General features: G+C 37.2%; 2 protein-coding genes across 3 annotated transcripts in view; one reads left to right on the top strand and one right to left on the bottom strand.

The window, feature by feature from the left end:
• Positions 1 to 5,599, top strand: part of arhgap42a (Rho GTPase activating protein 42a) — a 51,274-nt gene extending 45,675 nt beyond the window's left edge. Inside the window, exons 21-24 of the mRNA XM_053648264.1 lie at positions 326 to 482; positions 1,974 to 2,036; positions 2,346 to 2,425; positions 3,340 to 5,599. Of these exons, the coding sequence (XP_053504239.1) occupies positions 326 to 482; positions 1,974 to 2,036; positions 2,346 to 2,425; positions 3,340 to 3,428 (389 nt within the window). The 3' untranslated portion in view covers positions 3,429 to 5,599. The remainder of the gene's footprint in view (positions 1 to 325; positions 483 to 1,973; positions 2,037 to 2,345; positions 2,426 to 3,339) is intronic.
• A 624-nt stretch (positions 5,600 to 6,223) lies between these two features.
• trpc6a (transient receptor potential cation channel, subfamily C, member 6a) lies at positions 6,224 to 19,637 on the bottom strand. Of its 2 annotated transcripts, none has more exons than XM_053648266.1 (12): positions 18,716 to 19,637; positions 16,683 to 17,436; positions 16,401 to 16,580; positions 15,313 to 15,477; positions 14,155 to 14,371; positions 13,784 to 14,011; positions 13,401 to 13,665; positions 12,382 to 12,577; positions 10,606 to 10,809; positions 10,371 to 10,415; positions 7,211 to 7,286; positions 6,224 to 6,944 (listed from the first exon to the last, which is right to left on the bottom strand). In XM_053648266.1, exons 1-12 carry the CDS (start codon positions 18,856 to 18,858, stop codon positions 6,811 to 6,813), a joined length of 2,607 nt encoding a protein of 868 aa, XP_053504241.1. In that variant the 5' UTR covers positions 18,859 to 19,637; the 3' UTR covers positions 6,224 to 6,810. The 2 variants fall into 2 exon arrangements, with proteins under 2 accessions (XP_053504241.1, XP_053504242.1); XM_053648267.1 differs by having other exon boundaries at positions 7,211 to 7,283.
• Positions 19,638 to 19,990: the final 353 nt, after the last annotated feature.

Here is a 19,990-nt window from a genome sequence, read left to right as displayed (position 1 = left end):
GCAAGTATTGACAGGAACGTTCGCAGTAACTAAACACAACACTGATAAATATAACTATAAATGAACAAAAAGTACAATGTGGTATTCTTTAAGAAATAAAAAATAAGTAGTTGTTGGTAAAAAGCTGTGTTATTGAGGAATAAAGCATTTTGTTGGTGGTAACAGTAACTCCGCTTCACATCAGGCCGTAACACCACCTCGTTGTCACCCTCCGAGTGTTTCATTCATTCTTCTTCTTTCATTCTTTCTATCACATCTCTTTTTTTAAGATTATGAGTTCAGTTGCTCAAATTTACACAATCGGGTTTTTGTGTGTTTCGTGTAGGTTTCCGGAGCTGCCATGGTTCAGTTCAGAGTTTGGTTTCTCGCAGTAACAGAGACAGCCTGAAGTCATTGCCTTTACCAGACCTCCCTGTTAAAGACACAGGCAGATGCAGCCTGGACTCATCAGAGAGCAATGGATACCAGAGGCCTGGTTCTGTGTAAGCAGTCTTCAGCTCAAACTCTTAGTCAAAGCATAGCACTCAACTTTGGGACAGATGTGTCGACAGCATGTTGCACAATACATAATACATGTTGCATAATACAACGCAGCTGATTTGACATGTCGTCTTTTCAACACTACTTTAAAGGCTTGCGGATGGTGTTGTATGTATTTCAATCAGCTGTGCGTTAATCCTACAGACTCACGGCTTATTGTTCAGCTATATATATTATAAAGCATATTATACAGCAGCTGAAGTGAAACTAAAAGAAATGGTAGGTAGTTAGAAGAGTAAGGAACATACATTGGGTTAAGGGGTTAACCGGCTGATGCAAGATAAGTATAATGGAGTACTGTACTGGAATATGAGGCTATGGCTGTTTAAAATAAAGACATATTCATGTAGTTATAAATACTGTAGATATAAATAGAATTTAAAAAAGGTTGGTCAATGCAAAACCGATGCTCACATACAGCAAAATATGGGACTTTATCCACTCAACTTCTTTGGTCGACCATGGCAAGGCCTGTTCCGAGTGGAACCTGTCCTGTTAAACTGCTGTATGGTCTTGGCCACCGTGCTGCAGCTCAGTGTCAGGGTCTTGGCAATCTTCTTATAGCCTAGGCCATCTTTATGTAGAGCAACAATTCTTTTTTTCAGATCCTCAGAGAGTTCTTTGCCATGAGGTGCCATGTTGAACTTCCAGTGACCAGTATGAGGGAGTGTGAGAGCGATGACACCAAATTTAACACACCTGATCCCCATTCACACCTGCGACCTTGTAACACTAACAAGTCACATGACACCGGGGAGGGAAAATGGCTAATTGGGCCCAATTTGGACATTTTCACTTAGGGGTGTACTCACTTTTGTTGCCAGCAGTTTAGACATTAATGGCTGTGTGTTGAGTTATTTTGAGGGGACAGCAAATTTACACTGTTACACAAGCTGTACGCTCACTACTTTACATTGTAGTAAAGTGTCATTTCTTCAGTGTTGTCACATGAAAAGATATAATCAAATATTTACAAAAATGTGGGGGGTGTACTCACTTTCGTGAGATACTGTATTCTCTGAGTCTCAATGCCTCGTTAATGCAAAAGGCATGAAAGGCTGATTAAAATGAATGAAAGCCATGCAGGTTGTTTGTTGCCACAGTCCTCTTGGGTAGATTCGGCCATCAGAAAGATTGCTCAGAGGTGAACTTAGACCACAGTGCTGGCCGCTAACGTTCTCTCCAACTGCCAAAGTGCTCTCATAGTGGATCCAAACCAAAATGCATTTTGCCTTCATTATAACTTGGAGACTTATGCTACAGAAAAAAGAATCACACATATTTCAGAGAAGACGAGTCTGTTTGGAGTTGACGTTAAATAAACTGTCACACTAAGATTATGTGTAAAGCGCTCAGAAACTAAACTTTGTGAGTGCAACTGATGAATTTGTATTATGTGCTTTGTATTCGACTCACACCGTTTACTGTTGTAGGGTGGCCTCCAGAGCCGCGTTGTTCGAGAGCCCTGTGGTCTCCCAGCCGGCCGCTGCTGGAAGGTACATTATCAGGCACGGAGCAAATCATGAGCCCTATTAGTTTCACCACTCTGTTATAATATTTAGCCCCATTGTGCCACAACATTTCAGGATTGAATGTCATACAGAGTTGCTTTTGCTTGTGTTTGCTTTCTATATTAGGAGCCATGTTGGTTTTGTAATCTCAGAATAGATCTTTGGTATTTGATTTTGCCCATGCATACCCGCCAGTCTCGAACTCACCTCTGACCCTGTCCACTTCATCATTATCAAGATGCAGCTAGTCCCAGCTGTGTTCTTTCTAACTCACCTCCTGTGATATGATTACAGGGAGGCCAAAGCCATGTATTCCTGCCAAGCCGAGCACAGCCATGAGCTCAGCTTTCCTAAGGGAGCTGTCTTCTACAATGGTAAACGCACTCACACTTTATGAAAAGAGCAGGCATAATAATGCATATTGCAGAATAAGGTCTGCAGCTCTCTTCACTCAGTACGTGGTATGATGCATACAACAATATGAGGAATAGCACAACAGAAAAGAGTTCGGCCTTTCATCAGGACATTGCGAGTTTGAATCACAACGAGGCCTGGGAGTCAAAAAGAGCAAAATTGGCCATGCTGTCTGGGTGGGAGGAATGGCATACTCTCTCTCCCCTGTCGATCAGAGTGACACTAGCCAATCGTGGGCGTCTGTGAACTCACGTATGTGGAAGAGAGCGGATATCGCTTTCATCTGAGTGTCTCAGAGGAAGCATGTGTTAGCCTTCACCCTCCCCATTTGGTAGCTGTCATGTGATAGAGGAAAGCTGCCTGGTGGGTGGGAAATGGCCAAGACCAAATTAGGGAGAAAATCGGGGGGAAAAAATTTAATGATGGAACTGAGATACACTTAATATACCATTTGTAGCAGTTTCAATACAATACAATACAATGAATCAGAAGCAAAAAAGCAGAGCCTTCTGCAATAAGTCTGACAGACACAGAAGCCATGCCTTCTTTAGTGAGACAGGCAACTTCTCCTTCACTGGGACTGACAGACACACAGAAACATAGGAAATGCACAATATTTTTTTTTTTTAAAAACCTCATTTGATAATATTTCTAAATAATAAACACAATATTTCATACACTCTGTTTTGTATTGAAGCAGCTGTTAAGATCTTTAGACCTTCAGTGCACAGTAAATAAATGTCCTTAGCTGCATGTGAATCCTATTTTTAAAAAAAAGGAAAAAAAACCCTTTGTTGCCATGATTTCTTTCCTTACTAAAAAACAGACAGGTTCATGTTTTGTCTTGTGTTCGGTTTGTTTTTTCTCTACACAGTGCACCCATCAGTGGAACCAGGGTGGCTCCAAGCTACATATAATGGCAAGACTGGACTCATCCCAGAGAATTACGTGGTGTTCCTATAGCCAGGCCTAAAAGCAGACATAGCAACTCCATGGTATCCATGGTGATCATTTCTCCATAAAAGGACCATTTTGTACATTCATGATATGCAGTATGTGAATAGTTTGAATATGTAGTTCAAAAATGGTTATAAATACAACATTAACCACAGAGTGTAAATGTGTGATGTAGATATTAGAAGGTTTCTAAAAAATAATAATAATAATAATAATAATAATAATAATATTTTATGTTTCTTACTGCTATGCCTTTGGCTCTGTAAGTCCTAAGGTAGATTATTTATAGGTGGTTAATAACGCAGACTGGATCTGACATGTTGAACTGATCATGTGAGAAACATTGACCTGTCATATACTACAGGTCTGTGCTTCTTATACTTTAGTTCAGTTTCTGTGATGAAGGAGAACAATTAACGTACTGATTAATGTGATGGTACATGGCATGCTCATAGATTTGTTTTGTTTTTTTTTGTTGTTGTTGTTGTTGTTGTTTTTTAACTTTTCCCCATATAACTTATCTTTGAATGTATTTTTTTTTTTTGCATATCTGTCCCTGGAGTCCAAAACGATTTTTGGAGTGTGTCCAAAACATTTCCACGCCATTCCATTATACATGTTAATTTTCCCCCCTTTTTCTTCTTAGCTATGCCAAACGGTAAAACAAACGTAACAGATGCAGGACATCAATGATTAGATCATTTGTTCCTTAATAGCATTCATCTACAGGGTGTCACAAAAGTCTCCATACATAGGGGATTATTCATGCCAGCATCATGTCGGTTATGCCTTCATCAGTGGATGTTCATGGACGTTCACTTCTCGGTTGGTCTGCAACACTTCCTGTCTTTTTGAATGTGATAATAAGTTTGGGAACAATGTCGTGTGTGATGTGCTTGTCATGTTTCCTGTTAAAGGCCATCGCAACCTTGCGACAGCTTCCTGATCCAGCCATGAGAATGAATTCAATAAGTTCTTCTTTTGTCAAAGGCATTACTAAAGGCTATCTGAAAAAAATATATATGATAGAAAATAAGTATAAAGAATATGGAGACTTTTGGGACACTCTGTAGAAAGTCTCAGTATTAATGATCCATTAAATCAGTGCCACCTGTAATGACGTGTGCTCTGAGAGGAATAGTCCTGTTATGTAGCTGTAAGTACTAAATATAAAGTGCTAATATTACATTTACATTTTACAGTTATAGTTACATGGCTTTTTCTTTCATAGACATCACATGTCATCACACCTTTTTTGTTGCTATTTTTAATTTATTTAAAGTCCATTTCTTACTGTAAAATGTCAAATGTATGCTGTCAGCCCTGTTGATGTCCTAATACATGTTGTCTTGTGCTCATTGAAATGGCACTTGTTTCCTTAACAGTTCTGCTGTATTTCATTTCACACTGGTTTACCATTTCAATGTACTTTTATGCACATGATCAGAAGAGCAGTGGTGTAGGGTACAATGAAGAGTTTAATTTCCCCCAAATGCCATTCTTATTGCCCCTAAAATGGCAAAATTATCATTATTAATATTACCTCATTGTCCATTCCATATTGACTTCCACAAAACTCTTCATTATGCCCACCAATAGGGCATGACGTATTTTTTTTTTTAGATATTTTGTTGAATGTGTTAACCTGTTCGTACTAAAGTCTTTTTAGGAGTCCTATATAATTCACCCAGATATGTGAACGGTTTTTTGTTGTTGTTGTTGTTGTTGTAGCTGCGCTGTTAAAGTCTTCAAAGTCACTTTTGTGACATAACTTTAAATGTTTTACATTCTAATAACTTTAAAACTTTTGTTAGAATCACTTTTTATTTTACCAAAAATATATTTGGTAGACAACATTTTGCTCCCCTTTTAAAGCACAAAATAATCAGATTTAGTATCTGCATTTACATGATAATTAGATAATTAGAATCTGTATTTACATGTCCTTTTGATAAATAGGTACCTATAGCTAGCTTCCATAAAGGATATAATAGGTACCTATAGCTAGCTTCCATAAAGGATAGCGCATTAGCCTGCTAACTATGATAACAAATTATAAATTGTCGTAGTTTCTTATATTACACATTTAACATGTATTAAAGGGACCGGTGGCCTTTTGGCTTGAACAACCAGTTACAGAAATTCTTCTAAAATTGTTTTATAAATTGTTTCAATTCTTCATTAAAATCCCCCATCATAAGCAAAACATTCTTATAAAAAGGTCATTTTACTTCAAGATATATTTAAAGGAATAATTTACTGTGATATATTTTAGCAAATGTTCCTAGCTAAGAATTGTAGCATCCAAAGTAAATATTAAAAACACACTTGATGGTTAAATGGATAAATAAGCTTGTTGTTCTTTTACTTCCCTCAGTATATATTTGTCCAGTCAGTCCTTTTGCCTTAAATCCTGGAACAGTTTCTGTCCTGATTCCATGTATTGTTTTGTTTCTTCTTCTTCTTTTTTTTTCTTTTTTTTTGAAACTGTATTTTCTGTATTTTATTTTGTAATATTGTCCTGTATTTCATGACAAGATTGTCCTTTTGAAAAGGAAAAAGAAGAAAAAGGATTTCTTTGTTGTTTTTCTTTGAATACTTTCCCAGTGTTACTGACATTCTCCAATCGGATAAAGTTGCTATAAAGTGTTGTTATTGTCTGCTTTATTTTTTATATCTACACAAGACATAGGTACACAATGTAAGTGTCACGGATTGTGGAAAGTAAAAGAAATTCAAAAAGTGAAAGGGATACAATACAATAAGCTCAGTCACTTTTCAGTTTAACCTTTAAAATGAAAATGTTGACGTTTTTACATAAATAAAGAAATGTGTAACATGAATCATTTACAAAAAAAATTTTAAATATAATTCCATTTCACATTAGTCATATAAAGACAAAATGACAGGTGTGCATCTTGTGTTCTTGTGCAGATCTTCTCAGTAGATGCTCTTAATCCAATCATATAAAACTCAAACAAACTCATGACACCAAGTTAGCACAAGATAGTATCACATTGAACAAAAAAAAGCCACGTTCGTTAGAACTGGAGTGTACCGGGTGCTCGTGTGACGTGTTTACAGTGTTGCTTCTTTCATCCTTAGTAATTGTTTTATCCTGGTTAGCGTCGTCGTTGTATAAATGAAGGGGGAGAGTTAGTTGTAACACTGTCAGTCGTTCCAGTGAGTAACAGGAGACAGAGGTGACACTCGCTCTGCACAAGCGTAGTAACATCCTCTGCTCTGTACTTTGACAAATTTATCATCCAAAGTCAGATTTCTCATCTGGAGAACATTTTGAACTGTGTTTGAATTTGCAAACGAAACCAAAATAGACTAGTTTTGATCACTCGGCATGATTGGGAGTAGGACCGCACACACTTCTGTTTTACTCCATGTGCAAACAGACGCGTTTTTCAAGTTTGCTGATAAGTTCGGCCATGCGCTCCATGTTGTGCGACTTTTCTTCAAGAAGCTCGTAGCGCAAACTGGAAATGTCTTGCTTTATTTCCTTCAGTTCACCTGCAACACAATCACAGTGTGAATCACTAGGCCAGTTATTCATCTTAGCCAATGGCATCATAGTATAAAATGATTCAATTCAAAGCAAACCATATATATATATATATATATATATATATATATATATATATATATATATATATATATATGTATATATATGTATATATATATATATATATATATATATATATATATATATATATGTATATATATATATATATATATATATATATATATATATATATATATATATATATATAACCTACCCTCGTTGACGTCATCAAATTCTTTGTCCATTTGAGCTTTGATGATGTACCGCTTGATCAGGCGCTTCATAATCTTCTGTGTAAATTTGGAACGAATTCAAACGACATTTTAAACACACGTGCACTGTCATTTTACAGACATATAACATGAAGTCCATTTCTGCAGGATCACAGCACTACACAATTCAAAGCTTTCTCTGCTGTTAATCCTTCTGTTTGTGCTGCTTTCAACTTGTAACCGTGCATACACACCTGCCATTAACAGATTCCCAAAAAAGGATAAGGGTTTTAGGGGCAGTGTTTACACCGCATGTCAACAGTTTTCTGAATATGTGGAGTTTATTATTACAGTTAACCCATTACTGGAAATTAAATAATGAAAACAATTCCTACATTTTGGTAATTAAACGCTTTATTAAATTCAAGTGTACTTGGTAAAGCAGGGGGTTTTTTTATTATTTAAACCAGATTTGACTTACAGTTGCTATTAGAAATAAATATACACTTGCTGGTCACTTAATTAGGAACATTCTCATTCATGCAGTTATCCAATTAGCCAATCAAGTGGCAGCAGTACAATGCAAATGCAGGTCAAAAGCTTTTTGTTAATGGTCACATCAGAATAAGGGGAAAATTTGGAATGAATTCAAAAGATATTTTATTATTAAAGTGTTATTTCACAGACAGATTCTATAAATGTCCATTTCTGAAGGATCACAGCACTACACAATTCAGAGCTTTCACTCTTTTAAATCCTTCTGTTTGTGCTGCTTTCAACTCCTAACTTTACATATAAAGACCTGGCATTAACATCTGTGACTTTGACCGTGGCATGGCTGTTTGTGCCAGATGGGCTGAGTTGAGTATTACAGAAATCAGAATCATTTTATTTTGCAAAGCACGCTTGCATATACAAGAAGTTTGTGCAGATATATGGGGACAACACCACACACACACACACACACACACACACACACACACACACACACCAAGGTCCAAAAGGAATGTGCAAGAGTGTTTTTAAGATCAAGGTGCTGTCAGTGCAACATATTAAACAGTCTTGAGAAGTGACTGTGTGTGGGTTAGAGTTTGTTGATAATTGCTACAGTTCTTGGGTGAGAAAGCTGTTTAGGTGCCTTGTGGTACTTCTTTTTTACTGACTAAGTGCTTGCCAGAGGGAAAGTTTTTGGAAAAGATATCAGGTAGTGTGTAGAGTCACTGTGTAGGGTCAGTTGAAATCTTTTGTGCACGCTTCCCTACTCTTCTCAGCCATTCTGATTGTCCACTGCAGCTCACTTTTAGTTGCACTGAACCATCAACTTGATGATAGCTGTATAAAACTGTATAAATATTGTTTGTACAATTTCTTTGCTGCCACAGGAAGAAGAGTCGCTGCTGGACCTTCTTTGTAATGGAAGTGATGTTGTCTTCCCATTTGCTGGACTCTGCTGTGCTGTAAGTCCAATGTCAAGTGAGATGGCATTTCGCTTCTAAAGCCAATGACGGGCTCCTGTATTTTCTGTGTGTTGAGGTCCATGTTGTTTGGCTACACCATGGTGTCTTGTCAATAAGTGTACACATCGTTGTTGGAAATGAGGCCAATCAGAGTGGTGCCTTCTGCAAACTTGATGAGTTTAACAAACTGCTGATTTCCTGGGATTTTCACTGGAGTTACAAAGAATGGTGCGAAAACCAAAAAACCTCCAGTGCATGGCAATTATTTGTATGGAAATGTCTTCTTGACGAAACAGGTCAGAGGTGAGCAGAAAATCATCCAAGAATGCACAACATGTTGAACCTTGAGACGGCTGGGCTACAAACAATAGACAACCGCACTAGGTTCCACTCCTGTCAGCCAAAAACAGAAAATCTGTGGCCACTGGTTCAATGAAACTGGGCAGTTGAAGATTGGAAAATGACCAGATGCCATTTTTCTAAACTTAAACCAGTCTTCTGCTCTTTTAGCCCATCCACCTCAAGGTTTTACATGATGTATGTTCTCAACTTAAAATCCACTGGTTCTACAAGAACACTGGTTGATGAGAAGTAATGCAGTGAACGGGGCAGATGTAACAATCTGCACCCATGGGGTTGGCCCATTGATACTGTGGACAGGCTGAGGGTTATGTCATAGTTCATCAGGAATCATGCTCTCCAGGAATCAAACGTGGAATCTTGGAATCCCTTAATATCTCATCAGACAGACCCAGACAGGATGCTCCTTTGGAATGAGTGTCATTGTATAGAGATTTTTCAGCTATGATCACCTCAACAAAAGGTTAAGCCAAAGGCAGAACATGCTGATAAGCTCACCCTGCATGCACTGACTGATGACCAGATGGTTCTAGGGTGACTGTGTGACCGAACTCAAGGTTCCTAACTAAGATTGGGTGTCTGAAACCTAACAACCTGGTGACTGACTTCACAGTGTGCTACAAGGTTTCCATACCATGTCTAGTACACACCTTTTGAATTTTGTGCCTGAAAATCCCAGGAGATTAGCAGTTTTTAAAATATTCAAACCAACCTGTCTGGCACCAACACCCATGCCATGGTCAAAGTCACTGACGGAGATCACAGTTTTTCCCCATTCTGATGTTTGATCTGAATAATAACTGAAGATCTTGACCTGAATCTACATGATTTTATGCATTTCACTGCTGCCATGTGATTTGCATAACTGAAAAAAAGAGCAGGTATAGGATAAGATATACAGTATAGAATCTGTTTAAGGAATAGTTTGGCAAAAATGTCCCCCAATTCCAAATGTGGTTAATCAGTCATATATTTGGTGTTTGATGTTTGCTCTTTTAGTGCACTGGATCTACAATGCTAATGTAGCTAACAAGTAGACTGGAAGTCTGTCTTACGTGAATTATTTCCAAGAATATCTGCCATAAACCATGTCCACTTCTTCAGTGAAGTTACACAGACTTGCAAATATGGTTTAGGACACAGTGTGACTTACTGTAATCTATACACGGTTACAAGGTCAGTTACAATAACTCACACCAACCATCTCTTGGCTGGCTAAATTTGAAGGAAAGGGAAGATTGTGTAAATCTGATTATGTTGAGTGAACTACATAGGAAAGCATTAAGCTGTGTGGTACTGTGGTCCACCAGGGCCTGATTTGAGAATTCTCTAGCGATAGTCATACCTGATATCGATGACTCGTCAATTTGTTGGTTTTGTTTTCTCCTAACTGAACAAATTGACCAAGAAAGCAAACAAAAGGAGAAATTAAAAAACTTTTTTAAAATTTGCTTTTTACTTTAACACGGTGCTTAGTGTCTGTAGTAATCAGGTACAGATGGATGCAGATATAAAAGAAAAATGAGTGGAGAAATGATAAGGCTTATGGGGGATTACAGTTTGTGTGCAGTATGTGTCACCTCATTGAGTTCTGCCTCGTTCTTCATAACGGCTTCATGTTTGTGGACGAGTTTCATCAGCAGCGACTTTAAACCCAGGCTCAGGCCGAGCACAGACTTTGGGCTGGGCACCAAATTGAATGGCACAGGGAGGGTCCTGCCCTCCTCAAAGTAGGAAAACCAGAGTTTGGCCCGGGCAAATTTCCATTCCACATCTGCGTCATCCTGCAAGCATCAAAGAGACCAGGATGTACCGAGAATACAGATGACAGAAAGGATTATTGTAGATAAATATTTATAACTAGGGATAATAGGGCAATTAAAGTTGAGTAATCCTTTTAGCCAGGTAAATTACTTTTCTAAAAACTGCTGATGTCTGGAAGATACTGTTCCAAGACTTAATGTTCTCAGTATGTGATGCTGTCTTGTCCTTTGTATGTTGTATGTACATGCGGAGGCAAAACGTTGCTTCCTGACTGTACTAAAGTAGGATTTTCCGACATCTTTATTTTACACTTAACAATAAAGTGCATAGAATTAGTTTGTTAAAACAGAGTTACTGAGTGAGGGGAGAAAAGATCATTTTAACATTATATTCTTGATATTATATTGCTGTGAGTCGCCTTGACAATACTATAATAGTAATTCACACTTAGCACTGTGTCCGGGTTGGAAATTAGCAGAAAATATGAATTATTCTTCATACACTAAGTAAGATACTTTAAAGATTGCCATGTCACAGCTTCAGGCATGAAAGAAGTCAGATTGACTGGTTAAAGGCAGGAGCCACAGCCAATCAGGAGAGAGAGAGAGAGAGAGAGAGAGTGTGCAAACAATCAGGAGTGAGTGAACCAGTCCAATACTATAGTATAAAGGGGAAATGATTTCAGGACTGGCAGAGTTTTTCCTTGATAAACGGGTAAGGTAAACGATAGATGATAGGCAAATGATTTATCCTTGTTGTGAAGTTTGTATTGTTCCCCAGTTGAAGTTGCTGAGCTAGAGAACCTATGACAGCTTGAAAGGGACCAAAAGAAGGTGTGAGTTTCTTCTGTAAGATTAATGCACATAGTGGAGGAAGCGTGCAGCACAACCAACACAACAAAATGTTCCTAAGCAAGTGTGCAATAGCATTTGTCTGTGAGACAGGGCGGAATTCTAAAATCTTCCATCTTGTAGCTTGAATAATTTTGAGGGTTTTTTTTAAAAAATTGATCAGTTGGTTAAAAGTCCGAACAAATATAAATTCTGACAGATGTGACAGGACGAACAGAAGAAACGTATTTATGTGTACTCATATTTGCCTTGAATTTTGCCTTAAATACTGTATAAAATGTTGGCAAGAGTTTGTATTTATCTAGCAAAGTTTTATATCAATAACTAGGAGATAGCTTGCAAGTTAGTTTACAGTACATCATCAGAGCTATTTATTAACAGTTAGCATTAGTTAATGTTTTAAGGTGACCAATTTACAGTTAAGACCTAAAATTATGTATGTTTAGGGAGGGACAGACCTTCTCATTTGTGACTCTTTTTTTGCTTCACATTCACACATTAAGAGTTGTTGCAGTTTTGTGCTTTAACTTTAGTATACAAAGATATTTCCACTGTTGCCCGAGTATTTTTATAGATGACTTTTTGCATGTTTACTTTACTAATTCTATTTTATTTGTTTACGTTTACCATCTCTGATTACAAGGACGGTTTTCATCAGCAAAATGTCATCTTTTCTGACGAACACCTGCTTGCTCTTTTCATCATGCCGAAATGTGAAATGAAAAAAAAGAAGTTAAATACCTCAATCTCCTGAAAGGAGCTGTTGATCATTGCAATGAGCATGTTGAGCAATACAATGACCATAGTGACGTTATACACTCCATAGAGCACATAACCGGTGTTCTCAATGAATTTGTGTCCGTTGTTCATAACCACTGACTTGACCTCAGAGAGTCCAAAAATGGCCCAAAACAGTGTTTTGAAGCTTTCTTCTATGCTGTGGGATTTGTAAGAGGGACAAAGAGAATAGTCAACATGGTACATACATTATACATTATACGTGTCTTGTCTCAAATACACTGTATACATACAGTTATTAAAGCAATTTTTACATAGCACTACTTTTTTTTTTACATTGTACTATATAACAATACTTTTCTCTCAGCGTAACAGCCAAATAACAACCAAATAAACATAACACTGTTGTTTTTTGAGATTATGGAGAGTATCATATATATTAACCAGTCTATACAGAGTTTCGCAGTGGTTTTTTTGTGATTACTGTGGCCAAAAATGTGTGATTTTGCTGCTGCTTTTCTGAAAAATTAGTTTTTTGTGCTTTTTTGGGTGTGTAAAACTACTTGAATTGGCGAAATTGCAATTGCATGAAATTGTTTTGCACTGTCATTTGCTGTGATGTTTGTTGGTAAACGAGACCTTTTAGCTGTACTCATATTCGACATACATGAATCGAAGAGGGATTTGGCTGAATGCATGTTGTGATGATGTCACATGACACATCTTGGCCCGAATCTGCTGAAAATCTGCTATAATTTTGAAACTTTGCAAGCTCCTGCGAATATTGCAGAGTTTGCTTGATTTTGCGTTTAATTTCTGCAATCACAAAATCACGAAATCCTGGATTGACTGATTAACAGACAATTCATTCTAAAGTCACCTTAAAATGTATTTTTAAAATGATCAAGTTATCAAGTTCAGGTTATTCAGTATTTCTGCTTCAACCCACCCTTTGGTTGATTATTTTCTCTACAACAGCACTCGTAGTATTTTATTCCTCACATATCTTCTCCACTACTTACGTTGTGAATGCGTCGTTCTGTTTAGCCCCCAAATAATATGAATACAGGTTGAACATTCCGATCATGAAGGCCACAAAGACCAGAATGAAGATCACCATGAATTTGAAGATGTCTTTTACAGTCCTTCCCAAAGAGATTTGCAGTGGTCCAAAGCTCTCATTGGCTGGAAGGATATATGCAATTCGAGAGAAACTCAAAACAACTGCAATGGCATACAGCCCTTCAGAAACCAGCTGTGGATCTGATGGCAGCCAGCAAAGACGAGCTAAAAAGGTTGAGAGAGAGAGAGACGTTCTATGTATTAAAAGTGAATGTACTGTACTGTGTAACATTTACTCCACCTACTGTGGTAAATGTTTGTACATACATAAGCTTTTACTCACCCCGTCTGTAGTATTCAACCTCCTGTGGTAAAGTTACATTTGTTATATCTGTGTAGTATTTATCAACGTAACTTTGTGCTATAGATGCATGCCAGTAAGCCAGTAACCTTGTGACAAAGGAGGCTATAAAAATGGCTAACATTCCAAAATCCAACATATTCCAAGGTTCGAAGAGGTACTCTCTCGGACCCTGACACCAGATCTCTTTGCATTCGGCCCAGACCATCCCTAAAAGATAGAAGGAAAAGAAAGTGAGTCATATTTAGATTGTATGCATTTGCATAATTTTGTGCTATAGCAGAATTCATATTCATTAATATCCAGATTTCTGCATTTTAACCAGGGCCGCTGATTATGAGTCTCAGACTGACCTATTACCCAGAACATGATGAGCATCTCCATCCATGTCAAGGGAGTTGTTTTCATGCGGAACAGCTGTGCTGGATAGTCTTGGACGGTCATATTTGGCAACAACTTGCTCCCATCAAAGCGATCAGCTGCATTGAACACTAACAAGCCAAGGAAAATAGTGAAAGACGCTCCATGAGCCACAAACTTCAGAAAAGGGCCTCGCATAATTTTTCCCAGCTGTAGAGAAGAACAAAAAAAACTCTAATAGGGCTTTATTTGTGTATATATATATCTAAAAAAAAAATAAATAATGGCATATTATTGCATATTATATTGTTTATTTAGCAAATGTGTTTATCTGGACTGGGTTTTGGTTATATTTATTTCACATATATTTATTTCACATGAAGCCAGATGATAAGCTATTTTAAGCACTGCTGTTTTTTTTTTAACTCCCTTGGGAACTATGAAAGACATCTCTTTTAAAAAAAAAAAATAAAGAAAAAGAAAAAAAACTGTACTAAAGTGACCCATAATTGCAAAACACATTAACAAACCAAAAAGATGACAATCAACAACAATCCAACAACAATTTCAGAAAATTCAGAAACATGACAGCAAATCTTAAAACACGACAGCGAAGTCAAGAACAGAAAGGTTATGTTCTTGTTGAAGATTACATGCTCACTGCTGACTGGATACAACATATGACAATCTCAAGGAAGAAGAATTCCACTTTTTCAGTCTGTTAGCTTGTAAAAAAAATATATTTAATGCGACGTAACTTATAGTGGGGAATCATTCTTTCTTCTGCAAAAAAAAAGCAATAGCAATATTAAAAATATATATTAAAAAGCAATATAAAAACAAAATTAAATTCGTTTCCTTTTACAGTAAACATCCTCCAGCACTCCATTTTCTGTCGTCTTTCAGACTGAGGAAGAAGTACCTAGATGTTCCGTTTGGAGTTATTTTTGATGTGTTTCTGAATCATGATGTTTTAGTTTTTCTATTGTGTTTTTAGTTTTGTTATTGCATTTTTTATTTTATTTTATTTTTTTTTTGCTGTTGCCTTTGGTTTGTTAATGTGTTTTGCTCTTACAAGCCACCATATTGTATGCCCAATGGATCCTTTTAATCACAGAGTAACCAGAGTATTTAATTATGAGTTCACTAACCTTACTACACGGTGCCACCCAGTACACAATGGATAAGAAGGGGAGTCCTATCGCAACACCCAGGCCCACCAAAAACTTGATGGCTGTGGTCTGCTGTCTCAATCCAGACAGATTCTCATACCAGATTGAGAGGAGCTGCTGCTGGCAATTAGGATGCGCAACAAACTGTTTGGCACAAAAAGTTGAAGATATCAGCATTCAGGATTCAAAAAAATGCCAGACACTGTTTGCAACACAACTGGAACGTAGTATACGGTAGGTGTTAATTATCCATTTCTTAATAGAAATGCTGAATGGAAATGAGTCAGTTAACAAATCTATGTCAAAATTTTCTCCCTGAAAAAAAAAAAAAAACAACTCAGGAATTTTGAAGATGAAGTGTTGTTTATAACAAACGTACTAGCCATAGAACAGCTGCCGTGCACCAGAGTTTACATACCAGTGTGCTTGATGTTTTCTGTATATACAGGTGCATCTCAAAAAATTTGAATATCGTGGAAAAGGTCATTTCTTTCTGTAATTTAATTTTAAAAAGCTGAACTTTCATATATTCTAGAGTCATTACACATAAAGTAAAATATTTCAAGCTTTTTTTTTGTTTTAATCTTGATGATTAAGGTTTACAGCTCATGGAAATGAGATACCGGAAAAATCCAGTATCTCAAAAATATTACAATAAAGAATTTATAATACAGCACTGTCGACCTGAGAAGAGCTCTAATCAGCTAATTAACTCAAAACACATTTTTACTGAAAACACCATTGCTCAGTGGTCCAAAGTCCTCTTTTCAGATGAAAGCAAATTTTTGAATTTCATTTGGAAATCAAGGTCCCAGAGTCTGGAGGAACAGTGGAGAAGCTGTTGCATTCTTGATTCTGATTGGTTAGAAAGTGTTCACAGTAGCTCTGACAAATCACAGGTTTATATTAATGTACTTGTTCAAATATGTTATTGTTTCTATAGTTACAACTTACAATGTTTTATTCCTTACATGTTTTTTTTTCCATAAAAATTATTTTGTTTGTATATGGACACACTGATGACTACTTTTCAGAAATACTGCCCATCTCTGAGTGCTCTACTTTACCTTTTTAAGTTCATACTTTATTGCGAGGTTCAGTCGGGTGAGACTTGGTCGGCCAGGTAGTTCAGAGGTCTCATCTTCTTCGCCATTCAAAATGGCCTCCACTTCCTCTGTGTTCCGACACAGATCCAGAAGTCCAACTACAAAGCCTTTGCATTGCATAGAGAGTTTCCTATAATCATTCTTAGGAAAGTGGTCAAGAAAAGACAACATTTAGTAAAGCAGAAATAGTTGGTCATATAGGAGTCATATAGGAGTTCAATGAAACTATAATATTAGACATACCTTGAATTCCTTTTCAATATTCGCCAAACAGGCAAGTTCATTGCTGAGCTCTAAAGCAGCCAGCACTGGATCTTCATTGGACAGAGAGAGGTAAGCTGGACTTGCCAAGCCTCTGTAGGCATTGATACGTGAGCGTGAGTGACTGAACGAATCATATTTCTGATGGTAATTGCAGGTGTCACAGGTACAGAAGTAGTCATGGGGTTGCTCAATATGAGCCCCTTTGCCCAGGAGGATGTGGACGATCTCATACTCATGGCAGTGAGAAGCCAGGATGATCGGTGTGATGTCATGAGAAAAGCGAGTCCCATCTTCGTCATACGCAAAGAAGTCATCGTGCATCGCCGCCTCTCTTGGGCTGGCGGTTAATCTCCTGGAGTCAGCAAAGGCCTTGTGACTCAGGATGGCCTCAACAATTCGTATGTAGCCTTTGCTTATAGCTAAAAGGAGTGCATCGCCAATCCGAGACAGTTTGTCCTTCTTTAACAGAAGTTCTGTAACCTCGAGATGTTCGTTCGCCACTGCTATCTGTAAGGCATTCTGGCCCATATAGTCCACACAGTTCACATCCAGCCCAGGAATCTCCTCAAGCATTCGCCGCACTACAGGGATGTTTCCATACTCAGCAGCATCGAGGAAGCGCTCCTCCACAGGTGTCAGGCTGTTCGGATGTGCGTTGAACATATAGGCCGCCCCACGTGAGACCTGCCTCCTGCTCTTGGCCATAATCTGCCGAGTCTGATGTGCGCAGTCACTAGAGGGAAAAAAAAAAGCATAATTTATAAGTAAAAGTATGTATACAATCAGAAATACTGTGCAATACTGTGGTTTGATGCAGCCTGATGTAATGTGGAGTTACTGTTACCACCCCAAAATTGAATATTTTCCCATAACAGCATGTCCTGGAATGTTTTATTTAACTTATACTACAGCAATTGGCTAATTATTACATTTTTATTTATTAAATAAGGGAGGAACATTTAATCCATTTATAGTTACATTTATAGTAATGTATTGTACTGTCCACAAAACAAGTTAGTTCTTGTTATTACTTACATTGTGATTTGTTATGCAGCCAGAACTACTGCTGTTTTAGAAAATTAATCAACCCCTTCTGACCATTCAGGTTTGCGATGTCAACAGTTTTGTGGTTGAAATTGTTTTTATTATTCATTTGCATTCATCATGTTGCTCACAGCTGATGTATATTGTAAAAAAAAATAATAATAAATTGCCTCTTATTACGTCATCTAGCTGACACAAATTTGAGAATATGTGTGCAACATCTATGCCCTGTCTGTGCAGTCATGTTTACTCTGAACTTTTATGGTTTGGATCTAATGTTTCATTCCTCTTTCTTCATAAGTCTTCATTAGCATCCAGGAGAAATAGTCGTGTAAAACAATATAGCTTTATAAGTTAATCAGGCTGAGCCAAACATACACAGATGTTTTTCCCAGATCTGGTTCTTCTAACTTAATACATTTAACAAAAAGTTCTACGTAATAAAATCTATACATTAAATACAGTATAATATGATAATGTTTGGCCAACAGGATTTCAATATTGTTTTAAATAAGATCTTTCTTCTATTGCATGTATTGCATCAACCTTTCTGCTTTCGAAGCCACATGACAACCACACAGAAAATGATAGATTTTTCATCTTACAAAATTAAGGTTTTAAAGAATAAAAACTACCCTTATTAGGAGTATTAGAAAGTGCTATAGTTTTATCAATTAAGCACCATGTTCAGGTGTATTGTTTCTGTAGTGCATATTTGCCTTACATTATATTTTAAGGATGCTTCCCTTTTATGACCTTGGTATTTAGTGTTTTGCTTGTTACATAAACTAGGTTTTAGACCATATTTAGTTACTCCAATACACAAGAGCTAAAGTGTATGAAAATGAATTATACAATGAATACAAAATGAATACAATCATAAAAAATTCCTAAGAACAGCATAAATTCAGAGTGATCATTACATTAAAGTATTATTTTTTCCCACTACATCACAGGAGAAAACTCACCTATAGTGATGTCCATAATAGCCATAAGTTTCATCACCAAATTCAGCATTCACCAGAAGACAGTCTTTACTTCTGTTCCTCTTTCCATTTGAGTGTAATTCTGATGTGTTTTTTTCTTCCAAAACAGGTCTCCTTTGATTCATTTTTCCAACTGAAGCAATAAAACTCAAACGCCGTTACGGCAGGGTTAGCCACCAGTACTCATAATCCAAACATCCTGCAGTAACGGATGGACTGTGTACTACTCTCCGGCAAAACACCTTCTCCTACAAGTCCTCTGCAATGCTCCTGTTTAGAACTTGAAGTAATACAGAGTATCTAGGAATTTTGGCAGTGTGGCAGCATCTTCAATCCTTTGGCAACAAACAAAGCATTTAACAATCTTTGCTTGTTCAAGTTAATCCTCTGTTTACATTCTATAATTAACATGAGACTTAGCATTGTTCCCTTTTTTAACGCAAACGCACCTCTTGTAGAAAAGAACTTCAAAATGACTTATGTGACATTTTGATGAACAGATTACAAAACTATCATAAGTCACTGTAAAGTAATGCAAATAACAGTCCTAGCTAACCTATAACCTGGAGAGAGAAAAAAACACCAATAGTATAGTTGAAAAAAAAAACTGCTTTCTATTTGCAGCAGAACCTATTGTAGAGATGCAGATGAAGAAGTCTATGAGTTAGTATCTCTATTCCCAAGAAAGTGCTTGGTTTGTTCTGGGCTGCGGATCCATCTGTGGGAAATGCCTTCAATGGAATTCCACACTGACCAATCACACCACACACTCCATTTTGTAACTCTCTTTCTCCTAGTCCTCCCTTTTCTGCTAATTTATGTGTTTGCATGCATACCCACATCGTTAGCTGGCTACGTGCACACACAGCTACTCTGGTGTCCAAAAAGCTCCTCAAGGATATATAAGCCCAACGGATGGGGTCAAAAGGTAAATACCACAGAGAGGGTCATGGGAAGCCACTGTCTTGGTTCATTTCTCATGTTGATAGTGTTTCATGCAGATGGCCGCTGCAATCAGAGGACTATTTTAAGCTCCTTTTCTGGGTACTGGGTTTCCCAGGCATGTTGAAGTTTATTAAGATAATATTTCATGCAAAATTATCCACTCCTGTGATATTTATACAACAAAGTCATGAAAAATGGCACAATGTTGACGTTTGTCAATATGGTGGAACTCACAGAAGCTGATGCTACATTTATTACAGTGTAATTTTATGCATTCACCAAAACATCTTAGGTAAATGGTTATATTCCTGA

This window comes from Ictalurus furcatus, chromosome 18, assembly GCF_023375685.1.
Source record: "Ictalurus furcatus strain D&B chromosome 18, Billie_1.0, whole genome shotgun sequence".
NCBI lineage: Eukaryota > Metazoa > Chordata > Actinopteri > Siluriformes > Ictaluridae > Ictalurus > Ictalurus furcatus.
This window is presented reverse-complemented; position numbering and strand designations above follow the sequence as displayed.

Coding starts and splice junctions, on each gene's coding strand:
- trpc6a (XM_053648266.1), bottom strand. CDS start 18,858: ATGAATCAAAGGAGACCTGTTTTGGAAGAAAAAAACACATCAGAATTA. Junction 15,478..16,400: donor TAAAGTATGAACTTAAAAAG/GTAAAGTAGAGC, acceptor TGTGCCAAACAG/TTTGTTGCGCATCCTAATTG. Junction 13,666..13,783: donor GGTTGAATACTACAGACGGG/GTGAGTAAAAGC, acceptor CAACCTTTTTAG/CTCGTCTTTGCTGGCTGCCA.